The sequence below is a fragment of the Callorhinus ursinus genome, unplaced genomic scaffold, assembly GCF_003265705.2.
Source record: "Callorhinus ursinus isolate GAN/ISIS: 27379988/994484 unplaced genomic scaffold, GSC_fseal_2.0 scaffold33, whole genome shotgun sequence".
Classification (NCBI taxonomy): Eukaryota; Metazoa; Chordata; class Mammalia; order Carnivora; family Otariidae; genus Callorhinus; species Callorhinus ursinus.
Genome location: NW_027397095.1, coordinates 581,663 through 597,191, shown reverse-complemented (window position 1 = coordinate 597,191; position 15,529 = coordinate 581,663). Strand labels below are relative to the sequence as shown.

At 40.1% G+C, this 15,529-nt stretch overlaps 1 protein-coding gene across 8 annotated transcripts in view; it reads left to right on the top strand.

The window, feature by feature from the left end:
- The first annotated feature begins 667 nt into the window (after nt 1-667).
- The window catches only part of LOC112809127 (P2R1A-PPP2R2A-interacting phosphatase regulator 1-like), a 63,259-nt gene continuing 48,397 nt past the window's right edge, over nt 668-15,529 (top strand). For 5 of the 8 annotated variants that reach the window (XM_073879130.1, XM_025852476.2, XM_025852473.2 and 2 more), the window contains exons 1-3: nt 668-788; nt 3,402-3,588; nt 8,909-8,987. In XM_073879130.1, coding sequence (XP_073735231.1) covers nt 740-788; nt 3,402-3,588; nt 8,909-8,987 — 315 coding nt within the window. In that variant the 5' untranslated portion in view covers nt 668-739. Of the gene's footprint in view, nt 789-3,044; nt 3,171-3,203; nt 3,259-3,401; nt 3,589-8,908; nt 8,988-15,529 lie in introns of those variants that run through there. The other 3 variants (XM_025852477.2, XM_025852479.2, XM_025852478.2) reach the window with 3 other exon arrangements.

Genomic DNA, 15,529 nt, shown 5'->3' with positions numbered 1-15,529 from the left:
CTGCTTCTCCCTCTCCCACTCCCCCTGCTTGTGTTCATTCTCTCACTGTGTCTCTCTCTGTCAAATAAATAAATAAAAATCTTAAGGAAAAAATTTAGTAGAATCCCTAACTTTCAGGGGCGCCTGGGTGGCTCAGTTGGTTAAGCCGCTGCCTTTGGCTCAGGTCCTGATCCCAGGGTCCTGGAATCGAGTCCGGCATCGCATCAGGCTCCCTGCTCATCGGGGAGTCTGCTTCTCCCTCTCCCTCTGCCCCTCTTCCCTGCTCATGCTCTCCCGCGTGTGCTCTCTCTCTCTCTCTCTCAAATAAATAAATAAAATCTTAAAAAAAAAAAAAAAGAATCCCTAACTTTCAGGAGCTTTAACAATTAGGAGAAACTCAAGGACATGTGAGAAGATGGATGCTACTTTGGCCATTATTTCCAGATTCTATTCATATCATTCCTGCCTACCTAGTTTCTTTTACCCTTCATGTAAATCTTTTGGGAGGTTTGGGGTTTTTGTGGTTTGTGAGCTTGAGTTCAACTTGTCTTTGACTTGCTCTTGTGATAACCAAAAGTTAACCAGTTGCTTAAAAGTTGCCATGACGACTGATAAACTAAACAACTGATTGTGACATATTTGTGGGATGCCTTTTATAAGTAAGAGGCCTGGTGCAAATGGTAGCAGACCGGGACAAAGCAAAGACAGGAGTAGCGTAAGTGGCAAGGTCTAGATCTAAGCAAACCAACAATCTAAGATCATGGCATATTGCTATGGAACAGCAGGAGATGATCACGACACACAGCTAGGTTGGTATAATAATGCATGAAGAGAAAGAGGAAAAAGTAAAAATAATTTCTTTAAATGTTCTGTTTGCCACTATAGTATACAGAATTGTTTTTCCAGTACTTGTTCCTTTTGACATTCTATCTTGCATATGTACTATGGGTTCCTGGCATTCAGCTACACTTTAGTTAGAGAATTGCTCCTCTTTGATAATGGCTGAAAACTTCCTGCCATCTCAAGCACGTAGTCGTTTCATATTACTACCCCTTTTCTTGAAAGTCTCTCAACTGCTATTTCCTTGTCATTTTATTATCTATTTTCTTAGTGTTCTTGTACTTAGATTTTTAAAAATTAGTATCTGTGATGGTTAGGCATGATAAGATTGTCTATTCATTCAAAATATATCCTTTAAATCTTATTACTTGCCACGAATATTAACAAACTCTTTGAAAAGTAAAATGAGCAGTAGAATGGAGGGAAGATCTACTTACTTTCTGGTGTACCCACCATTTTTCTGCTATTCAGTTTGGCTTTGACCCCTGTTCAGTATTTAACCACTGCCTTCTACATTCACCCTGACTTTACTCAGCTTTAACTGCCATCTTTTGTAAACCTTCCAGGTACCCTGGGAACTTTAACAGTGGCCTTCAGGAGATCTTGGTATCAGCTCAGATTCTACTGCTACCTAATTATGTGCCATTAATCTCCCTGGAATTTTAACAACTGTAAAATAGAAGTGACTTGCCTACTTTACAAAATAGCTGTGAATGACAGGTCATTTAAACCTGCATTTATTCGTAAAATAATTTAATACTTATCAAAGTGCTTATGAGTATAGAAATAGTATCCAGAGAAATATCCAGAGGCCCCTCATCTGTCTTTTCACTTAAATAAGAGGGCAAGGGAATCTTGGCTTTGCCACTTAGCAGTTATAATTTGAGTAACCCCTCTGGGCTTCAGTTTCCTCCTTTGAAAAATGGGCATTGTGATGGTGCCTACCTCAGAGTTACTGTAAGCATTAAATGCAATCACATATTTAAAGTGCTTAGGACAGTGCCTGGCATATAATTAAGTGCATGAAAAATGGTAGCTATTGTTAACCTGTCTTACATTAGGAAAGGAGACTCCAAATCGTCCTCATGTCTGGGATTTAGATAACCCAATTCTGCCTAATATAATTAAGCTTTTCTTATTCTATTCTCAGAATGAATGAAGAATGATTATGATCATTCATGTCATAACTTGTCATGAACTCTTTCAAGATAATCCCATTATTTTAAGTTCACCACTGATTAGCTGAGCAGGGTTCATGATCGAACCAATTGAGATAAATATGTGAAGACATTTTTTTAAACTGTAAAGTGTTATACCACGTAATGATTATTTTAATTAATAACTCTAATTTCAGTAGTTTCACTTGCCTTCTCTGCCAGTCCTCTATATGGTTCCTTTTTAAAAGGTACGGTTTTACAAAATTGTTAGCGTGGAGTTAAGATTTCAGTACTCGATGTGGCTTGTTAACTGGTGGTGAAAAATTCTAAAAGAGCAATTCTTACAACGTTTGAGCCATGACAGTATTATTAAATGGAAACCCTGATCTGGATGGATACTAAATTCTGAGGTATTTGTTTTAAGTAAATAAGCTTCTCTAACTCAAATCATTTTCTTAGGTGAACAGCTTTGAGAAGCTAAATTTTATTTAGTGTAAAAATACACTTACGATTATGGCTAAAAAACAAACAATGAGATCACATGGAAAACAATGATTCGTCCGCACAATTGGTTCAACTGAGTTAGCGCCCTACAAGGCCACTTCAGCGGCAGGTGGCAGGTCTTGGGCTGGTTTCCGCTCCCACCCCACCCCCCAGAGGCATAGCATTTCTTAAATTACAATTGTGTAGTGTTGGCTATAACAGGATGGAAAAATTCGTCATGGGAGTTAACAAGCTTTTTGGCCTCCGTTATAAAGGGATAATGGGCTAATCAGACCAGAGAAAACGGAGTATTAGACATAGCGCAGAAAGGACGGCGCTCCCACACAGGTTACTCCTCCCCACCCTTTCTTTCCTAAATAACGGTCAGTGAAAAACGATCCCTGGGTTCACATAGAAGCAGAGGAACAACCACCATGAATCTCCACGAGGAAGAGAGAGAGGAACGAGGTTGGGGTAAAAAGTCGGCTCCTAAGACTGCGCGTGCGCCCCAGGCAAGGCTGACAAAGGCGCCCTCGTTGACGCTCATTGCTTGCGTAATAAGCATGCGTCAGCGGGCAGGGCACGGAGCGCAGGCGCAGAGGGGCGGCACCCGACGGATTCGCGAAGGCGACAGGTTGTAGTTTTTTGTTTTGGCCGGAAAGGCTTACCTGAGGTTTCCTTTGCTGAGAGAAATTAAGAACGATTCACGGGGTGACTAAGATAAATTCCTCATTTTCATTATAGACTTGGAGGTGGAAAATCTTCTCAGCGTTGGGACCCCGAGGGTGGGGGATAGGAGGTTCGGAGCCAGTCCTGCCCCACTTTGTGCCCGCTGGTGTTAGGGATGGTAGGGCTGCAAAGGTGAGCACCTCACTCGTCTAAGAGGTTCCTCCTTTCTTCTCTTTTCCCCCTTTTCCTCTCTGCCTACGTCTCCTCACCCAGGTGACTTGTCCTTATGTGAATGGGAGCCAGAAAACCTTGAGAACTTCGAACCAAGCAGTGGTTTCTTCCTCGACGTGGACATGGCACAAGAGAAAATGGAACTAGACTTGGAGCTGCTGCCGAGTTCAGCTACCACAGATGACATGCTGAGAAGATCCAACAGCGCCCCTTTGATCAGTGGGCTTGGGTGAGCAAGCAGGGGGTGGGTGGCAAGAGGTGGGGGAAGTGACTTCGATAGCATTCCCATGACTCTCTCCATCGAGGTTCTACAGGTATCTCCCTTGTTCCTGCTGTCCGGAGATGTCACCCTCAGCCTTGGGGGGAGTGGGATGGGCAGGCCGGAGGGAGAGCGCACACCTACCCTGAGGTTGACACACATGTGAACCTGGACGTCCTCTTCTGACAGTCCACCTCAGGACCCAAAAGCAGCAACCTATTGGTGTGGAGCATGACTTTTTTTTAACTTCACCCCACCTCTTACCCACTCCTTTGAAGAAACTGAGCATTCCCCCCCCTCACCTCCAGATCTTCTGTGATGACTGTAATTTTCTGTCATTCTCTCAGCTGCTTTGTCACCTCTGGCCTTCACCTCTAGCAAATGGAAATGGTTGCCAAGCGAAAAAACTTGGGCCTTTTTTACACCTAGTTTTTATTTGAGCAAAAAGTTTGTTAGGTACCACAGAAACTTGATCTCCTAAATTTTGCATTCTCAATGGCCAGTACTGCCCCAAACTTGGTTCTTGGGGGTGTGTGAAAAAAATCTTGCTCTTTTTATGTATAAGCCACAGCTATAAATACAAAAATTTCGTGAGAATTTTCAAGAGGGAGTAATGGGGGGAGGGATGTCAAAAACAGCTCCTTAGAGGGCTGATAATGAAAAGCATAAGATTTAGAAACACTGTCCTAACTGATGGTTCACTATTTCCGGCACATATCCAAAAGTCTGGCATGACACATGCTTATAATTTCTTAAAATAGAATTTGAAAGTAGGATCTTGGATCTCACATCCCAGTATCATAAAGTTTTATCAATATTGTGAAAATGTTTGAAAAATGTATTCACTCCCTGTGTTAGTAATTTTGCTCCTCCCTTTTCCTAGCATCATTCTAATTGATAGTTGTAAATCACAACTGTTAGAAGTGAACTCAGAGACCAGATCTACCCTCCTTACTTAACATATGAGGAAACTGAGGCCCATAAGTCTCTAAAATGACATAGTAATAGAGCCAGTATGTCCTGGCTGTGTCTCCTGATTCCTAAGCTAGTGATTTGTCCCCTACTAATCAACTTCTAAGCTTTTTTTTTTTTTAAAGATTTGTTTATTTTCGTGAAAGTGCAAGTGTTGGGGGGAGGAGCAGAGGAAGAGAGAGAGAGAGAAACTCAAGCAGATTCCGTGCTGAGCATGGAGCCCAACTCGGAGCTTGATCCCACGACCTGAGCCGAAACCAAGAGTCAGACGCTTAGCCGACTGCCCAGCCAGTGCCCCTCAACTTCTAAGTTTATTAACTCTAACCAAATTCAGCTTTCTGGTCATTTGAGATAAGGAAGAATATAGTGTACAAAAGGAAAAGCTAACTAGGATTAACCAAAAGAAAAAATACGTGATCTTTTCTAATAGGCAGAGAAATAAAGGGGCAGCAGCTGTGCATGTTGGGTTGAAAACAAGAACATTCTATAAATTCAGGATTGACTCTAATCCTGTTGTATGAGAACATGAATTGTTATGAACCCGCTCTGCTAGAAGAAAACACTTGGGGAGAATGTGGGTTTTATTGGAAGCCTTTATGAAATGAAAAAAAACAAGTTGCGAACAGTCTTAGAAGCAAGGAGAGTGATGGCAGTTATCCCTTCATGCTTTGTTTTGTTCTGCAGGACTTAAAATTTTTTATTTTTTATCATATTAGAGCATAGTTACAGTGTCAAATTCTGTAGCTTAAGCTCCTGATGGATGCAGTGAAATCGGTACAGAAAGGTAAGAGGCGACTGCATATTTACCTAATAGGAGTTAAAGATAAAGAAACTGCAAGGTGGACCAAGTCCAGGGACTCTTGTCTATCAAAAAAAGGTAGCATAAAGATGATACATGACATGCCTGAGGTCAGGGAACTTGGCCAAATGATCTCCTGAGGGCAGATTTTGTGCCATTGTGGCCAGTTTAGGATGTGGTCAGGGAAGCAAGAACAATTTAGAGTAGAATTACACAAGGCCTCTGTTGAATTCATGTTCACCTCCATTCTTTTCAGTTGCATGTGTACACTGCTCACTTCCCTCACTTTCACTTAACTGAGCCTCTAATACTTGTAGCCTTGCCTCTTTCACCGCTCACTAAGTAATTGTTGCACTTCTTTCAAGTAATTTTCCAGTTTTGCTTGATGCTTCCTGTATATAAACACAGTCTCTCTTGCACCAGCATTTGCAGAAATTTGTTCCTTAAATATAAGCTCTTTAATACAAGTATTACTGTTTTTAAAGAAGTTCCTGCACTGTTTTGTGTACATCTTGTATAAATAAAAATACCAGTGTCAAAAGTTTTGAACCTCTTGGTTCTTTATCCTCTTTAGCCCTCTACTTAACTGACTTCACTACTGGTGTCAATAACTTTGTTTAAAGGTAATAGGTTTGTTTTTTTTTTTCACTTCTCTAGCCCTAATGAGAATTAGAGAGTAAGTTCTGGGATTTCTGCCAGTGCCTTCCCCCTGTAAATACCTCTAGCCTGATCCTGCATTTAAACTGTTTAAAGTCAAACTACTGCCTGTAGGCCAAATCCAGCCTGCCGCTTGATTTTTGTAAATAAAGTTTTATTGGAAGATAGCCATGCCCATTTGCTTACTTATTGTCCACGGCCACTTTCCCACTATAGTAACCGAGCTGAGTAGTTGCCACAGAGATTGGATGTCCCACAAAGCCCAAAATACTTACTGTCTGGCCCTTTGCAGAAGTTTGCCAACCATCTGTTTTATTAAATTCTTACAAACCTGGAAAGAGAATAGTGGCCATAGAGAATGATTGCTTTGAGAATATAACTGGCATAAACATATTGCAGTTTAGATATTTAGACATAAATAAGCATATTTATGCTTATTGATCATTTGATGTGGAGCATTGAACATGTATCTAGTTATCACTTTTTCTAAGTTGTAGCACTTAGTTGTAGATATCACCTAGGATTTTTATGAATTCATGTTGAATGATTCCCACCAATTGAAATATATGCTTCCTCAATGGTTTTTTTCAGTTATAGTCTTATTAAATTGACAGACAAAAATTTAGGGGAGAATATAATTGCCAGCCTTAAGAATTACCCCCCACGTACAAAAAAGTGGAAATATGTAACTCATTAGTGACCCTCCAACTTTCTTTTTTTTTTTTAATAAAACCCTTTCTTTTTTTTTTTAAAGATTTTATTTATTTATTTATTTGAGAGAGAGAGAGAATGAGAGATAGAAAGCACGAGAGGGAAGAGGGTCAGGGAGAAGCAGACTCCCTGCTGAGCAGGGAGCCCGATGCGGGACTCGATCCCGGGACTCCAGGATCATGACCTGAGCCGAAGGCAGTTGCTTAACCAACTGAGCCACCCAGGCGCCCGACCCTCCAACTTTCTTATAAATGATTGCTGGAATCCATTCCTATTCTTATAGGGGAAAATTCCTGGAAAATGAAGTAAAACTTAGACCCATGTATACACCCATCCTCTCATAAAATATTGAATTACTGCCTGTTATATACAAATTACCATGCTGCAAAGATGTATCTCGACCCAATAAGCTTTTAATTTAGTAGGGCAAATATATAATCAAAGGACTTAAATATGTGATGGAGTAAGATCTATGCATAGGGAGGGAAAGAAAGTGCTAGGGAGATTCGAAGAATGGAGTGAGAAATGACAGCAGGATTGATGAGGGATAAGGAAAATGTTCTTGGAGAGGAGGCCTATGAGATGGGTCCTGATGGATTGATGGGAAGCAGAGGGGAAGAGGGGACCCAGAGAGCTGGGACAGCATTCCAAGTATAGAACAAGCTTGGAGACAGGAAAACATAGGTGTATTCCAGAGAGCTTGTCAACTCCGCCTGGATCACTGGCTCCCAGATACTCATCTGCTGACCAGTGCTGATCCTAGGTGACTTTTTCACTAACCCATGTTTTTAAAAAAAAGTTAAGTGCAGAGTACTTAAATACATTGTGTATAGTTGGCCAAATGTCCTTTCCTGGGCAGGACTGTACTTTATCCTGAGGTTGTTATAATTTTTTTTAATACCAAAATGTCCTTTTATAAATGAAATGATTGTGCTGGTAGATGGTGGGATTTTTTTACTTGGCAGAAGAAAGATGGTTCGCAACTGTATGTTTGTGCCAAGATTTTGTTTTGAAATTTTACTAGTCCATGAAATCCAAAAGGCTAGAGCTAAATGGTGGCGAGCTTTGAATGTCATTGTAAAGAATGTAACTGAATTCAGCTCACGATGAAGAGTTACTGAAAGTTGTGAGCAGGTAGACTGCCGTAGGGACAAAAGTGAGATGAAGGGACAAGTTAGACTATTGCAGAGTCTGTAAGAAAGTACAAAGGCTTTGAATTGGTTTTTGGCCAGGAGCCTGAAAAGAATAAGGCGGCTATAAGAGAGACCTGGCACCTGATTGGATGTGGCAAAAAAAAAAAAATAAGTGTTAACGTTGACTTCTTACGTCATCAGGGAAACCTAGGTGTAAGGTACATGGGAACCCTCTATATTTTTGCAATGTCTTGTGAGTCTTAAACTCCTTCAAAATAAAAAAGTTAAAACAAAAAGAAGACATGAAAAAGAAAAGACTTGTTCAGGGTCCCAAGCTCAAATAGGGCCGAGGCACCTCGGAAGCTGAGGAAGACAAGCCCCTGCGTAAGCAGGGAACAGCTGCTTAGCTCCAGTCTCTTGTTGCCATGTGGGAATGTGGCCCAGTGTGGACCCAGCTTGCAGATTTTCAACAGAAGCTAGGAATCTGGAATCTGGATTATTTATGTGAAACCTCTCAGCATTTCAAGTGTGTGTGACTAACTTAAAAACGTTTTGATACCGAGTAGGTCAAACAAAACACATCTGTGAAAATCTCCGTTTTGTTAACTCCTGCTATTGATTATCCCTCTTGTTCATGTGAAAACTTCAGAGTTGAGAGGGAATTGGGACTGCACATGGTAGCTGCAATCATAAATTTAAATCAGTTACAGGTTTACACAGAAAATGATGCATTTCCAGGGTCACGATAAATTATACTTATTCTTGGTAGCATGATTAGCGGTAAAGTGGCATGCTTGAGAATTCCTTCCCTTACATGGAGATTTGTTTAGGCTCAGCCACCTAAGGCTTTGTGTGCGTGTGTGTGTGTGCATGCGCATGTTCTAATTTCTCCATCTGCACAGCTGTCTCCACAAAGAACCTATTTACATTAATGGCATTGCTGTTTAAGTATTTGAGATCTTATTTCTTTAAAAAAATTTTTTGTAATGGATTTCAAATGTTTTCTTTTTCTTCATAGTGATAACTCACAGGTGTTCCAGGCTGACACGTTAACAACTCCAAGAAATAACACAACGTTTATGGCACAACATTGTCTGGTAAGAAAATGCTTGTAGCAGCCTCACTGGCCAAGACTTGTGCTATTGGTCTTAACTAGTGGTCCTCAAACTTGAGTGTGCACCTGGAAGGCTTGTTAAAACAGACTACTGGCCCTCAACCCCAGAGTTTCTGATTCTGGGGGTGTGGGGCAGGGCCTGAGAATTTGCATTTCCAACAAGTTCCCAATTTGAGAAACAGTGCTCTAAACATCACTGAAGGAAAAATAAATACGTTGACTACAGTTATGATTGCTTGGCTGCAGCTGCAGCAGAATTAACTTTTAAATCCCATCTGGATTTAACATTGAGATTTGTTTTTATGTATAAGACCATCTGGCTTCCAATTTTTAAAAGAACATTCTAATTTTGAGAGGAAAATTTGCAAGCTCTTCTAAGAGTAGTTTTTAGGCTTTTCTTCAACTTTTATCTCTCATTTATCTTGAATTGAAAATAAGGTTTGTTTTTCATGGTGTTCTAATGTAATCTCTAAATTATAACTCTTATCTACTAATTATCATGTAAACATAGGAAATATGCTTGTAGATCAGTAAACCAAAATGAACAAATGATTCACTATATGAATCTTTTTATTGATGTGAAATTCATATAAGATACAGTTAACTATTTTAAAGTGTATAATTCATACAATTCAGGGGCATTTAGTGCATTTACAAGGTTGTTCAGCTACCACCTCTCTTTTCTTTCAGAAAGCATACATCCTGGGGTGCCTGGGTGGCTCAGTCTGTTGAGCATCCGATTCTTGATTTTGGCTCAGGTCATGATCTCAGGGTCATGAGATCCAGCCCCATGTCAGCTTCGTGCTGGGCGTGGAGCCTGCTTGAGATTCTCTCTCTGCCCCCCCCCCACCCCCCCCCCTCAAAAAAAAAAAAAAAAAAAAAAGGCACACATCCTTGTCTTGTTCCCTAGGTGGAAAGCTTTCAGTCTTTCATCATTGAATATGATATTAGGTATAGGTTTTGGTAAATGCCCCTTATTGTGTTAGGGAAATTCCTTTCTGTTCCTACTTGCTGAGTATTTTTATCATGAAAACATGTTGAATTGTTTCAAATGCTTTCTGCATCTATTGAGATGATCATGTGTTTTTCCCCCTCTGTTCTGTTAATGCATTACATTGATTTTCTTATATTGAACCACCTTCGCGTTCCTGGGATAAATCCCACTTGGTTCTGTTGTATAATCCTCTTAATGTACTGTTAGATTTGGCTTGCTATTATTTTGCTGAGAATTTTTCCATCTGTATTCATAAGGGATGTTTGTAGTTTTCTTATAGTATCTTTGCTGGCTTTGGTATCAGGGTAATGCTGATCTCATAGAATGTGTTAGGAAATGTTCCTCTTCTTCTATTTTTGGAAGAGTTTGAGTAGGACTGGTATTAATTCTTCTTTAAATGTTTGGTAAAATTCGCCAGTGAAGCCATATCTGGTCCTAGACTTCTTTGTTGGGAGGATTTTGAAACAGATTGTATCTCTGTACTTGTTTACAGATCTGTTTAGATTTTCTCTTTTCTCTTGAGTCGGTTTGGTAATTTGTGTGTTTTTTAGGAATTTGTCCATTTCTTCTAGATCATCTAATTTGTTGACATATAATTGTTCGTAGATTTGTCTTACATGATTTTTTAGTGAAATGTTACAGCTTGGAACCCATTTTAAAATATTGCCTCCTAATCTTGAAACTGGATATTTTCCAGGGTGCCTAGGTGGTGTAGTCAGTTAAGCATCCAACTCGGTTTCAGCTCACGTTGTGATCATATGCGTCATGGGATCAAGCCCCACGCTAGGATCTGCGCTCAGCATGCAGTCTGCTTGAGGCTTTTTTTCCCTCTCCCTCTGCCCCTCCCCCGTATGCATGCACACTCTCTCTAAAAAAATCTTTTTAAAACTTATTTTAAAAAGAAACTGGATATTTTCTTCTTTGTAGAATGATATCCAGTATTATTTCCACAAATGCAATATTATACTGGGGAAAAAATAGAATTATTTATTAAACAAATCTTCCTTCTTCCGTTCACTCACTCATTTACTCATTCATTTAATGGTATTTATTGAGCACTTGCTTGTATGTTGAAGACCTCCATACCTAGTCGTTCTTCTTTACTCAGCCAAGTCTACAAATTTTTTTAGGAATCTCCTATGTATTAAGCCCTGATCTAGTTGCCAGAGAGACCTAACCTAGTATGAGGGGCTGAGGTAGGAAATGACCTCCTTCAGTTGAGCTCTTACTGATGTGTAGGAGTTAGCCAGCTTGGGATATGGATCATAGGGGCAGACAAGATTCGAGGTTAAAAAATGGCATGTGTGAAGGCCTGGAAACGAAAGGGAATGTAGTGCGTCAAGAATAGAGTGTGTAGAGAATTTGAAAGAAGTGCATCGTAGCCAGTGTGGATGTAAAGATGAAGTGGTGAGAAATGAGATCGAAGATGTGGATTAGTACCAAGATCTCATAGGGCCTTCCAAGTCATGTTAAAGATTTTTCACTTTGTCCTCCTGAGGTCAGTGTGAAGCCATTGAAGAATTCTAAGTCTGTGATTGACAGACTTTTAAAGATTTGAATCTTTAAAAGATTACCCTGGCTGCAGAGTGGTAAGTAGATTGGAAGTGGGCAAAAGGAGATGCAGGATGATCACATAGGAGGCAAGTGCAGTGACCTTGGCTACTGTGATGGCTGTGGACATGGAGAAGAGTGAGATTCATGAGATATTTGAAAGGTAGAATCAATTGCTGAGAGATTTGATGGAAGGTGGTCGATGCTTGTGGCAAAGATGACTACTAGGCCTCTCACTTGGGCAAGTGATGGGTCTAGTGGGGCCACAGAAGAGGGGAAACTTTGGCAAAAGCGTGGATTTAGAGGGGAAGATAAGTTTATTGTTGGACATGTTCCGTTTGAAGTTCTCTGGGATCTCCCAGTAGAGATGTTAGTTGTACTAGTTTGAAGCTCAGGATAGAGATCTGGGCTAGAGACACACATTTAGGCATCATCAGTAGATCCTATTTAAAGCTATGGGAATGAATGATGTGACCTATGGAGAGAGTATAAAAGGAAAAAAGAGGCTATAGGAAACAGCTTTAAAGATCACTAGTAGTACCATGAAAATACAAGGAAAAGTATTAAGTCATATGCTATCAAGTGGTCAAACATGATAAAAACTGAAAGGTGTCCTTGGAGTTACCAAAATGGAGATTATTAATGAATTTCTTGTATTCGAAAGCAAGTTCCATGGAGAGAGGGGTGGGGTATGATGAAGCCAGATTGGATTGGGTTGAAGAATGCCTGAGAAGTGAGGGCCTGTAAGTGGCATCATACAGACTAGCTTGGTTATTTGTGTGCACGTTACCCTTTCTGCGCCTTGATTTCCTCTTCCGCAAGATGGGAATGTGACAGTATCTGCCTCATAGGTTTGTTCCAGTGAGTACATTAATCAGTGTAAAATATCTCAGAAAAACTGGAAGAAAAAGAAAAAGAGAAAAACTTAGAGCACATAGCACAACAATGTGAATATACTTGACACTACTGCACTGGTACAATTAAACATGGTTAACATGATAAATTTTATGTTATGTGTATTTTACCACAGTCTAAAGAAAAAAAATGCAGGGTGCCTGGGTGGCTCAGTCAGTTAAGTGTCTGCATTCGACTCAGGTCATGATCCCAGGGTCCTGGGACCGAGCCCCACATTGGGCTCCCTGCTCAGCAGGGAGTCTGCTTTTCCCTCTCCCTCTGCCCCTCCCCCCATTCATGCACGCTCTCTCTCTCTCTCAAAAAAAAATAAAGAAAAACATGCTTATAGCATATAAAAAAATCAGCGTAAAGCACTCAGCACAGCACTGATACATACTAAGTGCTCAATAAGTACTAGATGTTTTATTAGCAGTAGTACATATAGAGAGCAAACATGTACCTGGCAGTTTTTTAAATGCATAATTTTCCTTAGGAATTCTAGGCTCTTAATTTGCATAAGTTTCAATTTAATAGAATACATGTTCCAAACAAACCATCTTACAGAACGGTTGTGTTTGGCAGAACTGACGTCATTCACACGGACTTGATGATGGGAATTTCAAGACTTATTGGTTTGGCTTGCTCTAACAGCATAATGCATAGGCTTTTATTTTGCTCGAAGTATCACTTTGTTATTATTGTAAGACTTACGTAGGTTGATACTTGCTTTCAGGATAAATAGGCTGAATTGTCTGGGAGAATGACATGATAATTAGAATGCTTTCCGCAGAAGTAACAAAATCCTGATATATCACGTTACAAGATAGAAACATCGTTTTTGAAAAAATACACGTATTGTTGAGTGATAACATAAATCCCAAGTGTAAGGGTCCTTTCCCATACTAGACTGTCCTTAAAATTGGTGCTGCAGGAACCTAGAGTTCACAGAGACAGAAAGTAGAATGGTGGTTGCCAGGGGCTGGGGTGGGGGTGGAATGAGAGGGGTTTAATGGGTATAGAGTTTTGGTTTTGCAAGATGAAAAGAGTTCTGGAGATTAGTTGCACAGCAACATGAATATACTTAAACACTACTGAACTATACACTTAAAATGGTTAAGATGGCAAATTTTATGTATATTTTATCACAATTAAATTTTTTCAAAATCAGGACTACTTTTCATGTATTTCACTGTAGGTAAAAATGTTTTAGAAAAAATTGTAGTGGTACAGGGCACTGAGGAACCATGGGTGCCATGCAGATAAAGATGCACATTTCCAATCCTTGTAAAAATCTGTTCTCTCACAATTATTTTCTTAATTAAGCTCCAGTATTTGCCTCCGCACTCTCAGAAAATCACTCGATCCCACTTCTGATGAGCAGAAACCCGAGGCCCTCTTCTGACTGTGGGGACCGTGCCTTCTCCCTGATTATCCCTTCGCTGTATCTCCCAAAAACCCCAGGGTTGGCGTGCCTGTTCCCCACTCTTCCACTAGGAATTCTCTTCCTGGCACCTCTGTTGAATTTGGGGCAGCCACATCTCTTCTCCATCTCCACTCCCTCCTACTCCAAGAAAAGCAGGAGAAATTTTTCATCTTCCTGTCAGAAATGATTGTGCTCTTCTTGAGCAGTTTGTCCCTTTTAATTTTATGGCTACTGATATTTATCTGATTAGGTTTTGCTTTTCATGTGGCAACTACAAACTAATTTAATTTATGGCCCACCCAGTAGTGAGTGTATAATACATTCCTGGCCCTGCTTTATTCTCTGTCTTGCTAGCCTACATTCAATTCATGTTCAGGATCAGTCATTGCAGGAACTAGGAAGAGGCATTGATAAACATAGCATACAGCTCCTGTTCAGGATTTTCTAAGTCCTTTAGTAACTACAGAAGGAATGGGTTAAAAGTAGCAAACGTAGTAAAGTTAAAATTCTTTTCAAAGAATTTAATGTCTTTACAATATTAGTTTTCTGTGGTTTCTCTTTTAAATGGACCTAAGCTTGATCTTTCCTATCTTAATTCCTTCACTGAAGATAATGCTTGGGAATCTGCTTCACCCAGCACGCTTCCTCAACTCCCCCTACTCCTCCCCACCCCCCTGACCCCATTCCTTGGTGCTGGTACTCTTGCTTCCTCCCAAGGACTCCTCTCCCCTCCCAGAGTGTGAGAAACAGGCACAATGAGAAATTTACATAAAAGACACCAGTGAGGTTTATTGACATCTCAGAAAGTGCTTTGTTTCTATTTTAATACTTTGTTTCATGTAGAAAAATTATCTGGGGACGCCTGGGTGGCTCAGTCGGTTAAGCGTCTGCCTTCGTCTCAGGTCATGATCCCAGGGTCCTGGGATCAAGTCCTGCATCGGGGCTCCTTGCTCAGCCAGGAGCCTGCTTCTCCCTTGCCTGCTCTGCCTGCTGCTCCCCCTGCTTGTGCTCTCTCTTTAAAATCTTTAAAAAATTATCTAAGGTAATTCCCTTGCAAACACCACCTGTAGTGCTTAATTTGTGGGAGATTGCCTTCTAGAAGCCTTTTCTCCAATTAATTTTCTGTGTTATTCCCAAAAAATCGGCCAAGTCCAATATTTAATCTACATTTTGTGGCTTATGATTCTATAGCTCAAGTTCAAATCCTACCTCCCCCAGACATTTCACACTACATTCCTGTTGATCTCATTAATTTTAGTCAGGTAGTCTTCTCAGGATTTCCTAGATAAAGTTTTCCAGTAGGAAATTCTAACCCTTTACCTGAAACTAACCAGTTCCTTCCCATCCCTTAGATTTCAATTAAAAATAATCTCTTCCAGGAAGTCTTTCATAGTTTGGGACAGTTTACCACACCATGCAATTCTCGTCTTTTGTTTTTTATAACATGATATCATAATACAGCTAAAGTACCACAATTTCTTTATATAGAGCATATGTATATATTTAAGTTCAGGTTAGCATGTCTTTCCAATTAGACTGTTTCACATTTTATATTGTGAACTTTCTGGGCATTTGAATGATAACAATATGAGCATCAGTTGCATGAATTAAATATATTAAAATTCTGTTTGTTCAAAAGATGTGTGTGGGTATTTGATGGGGC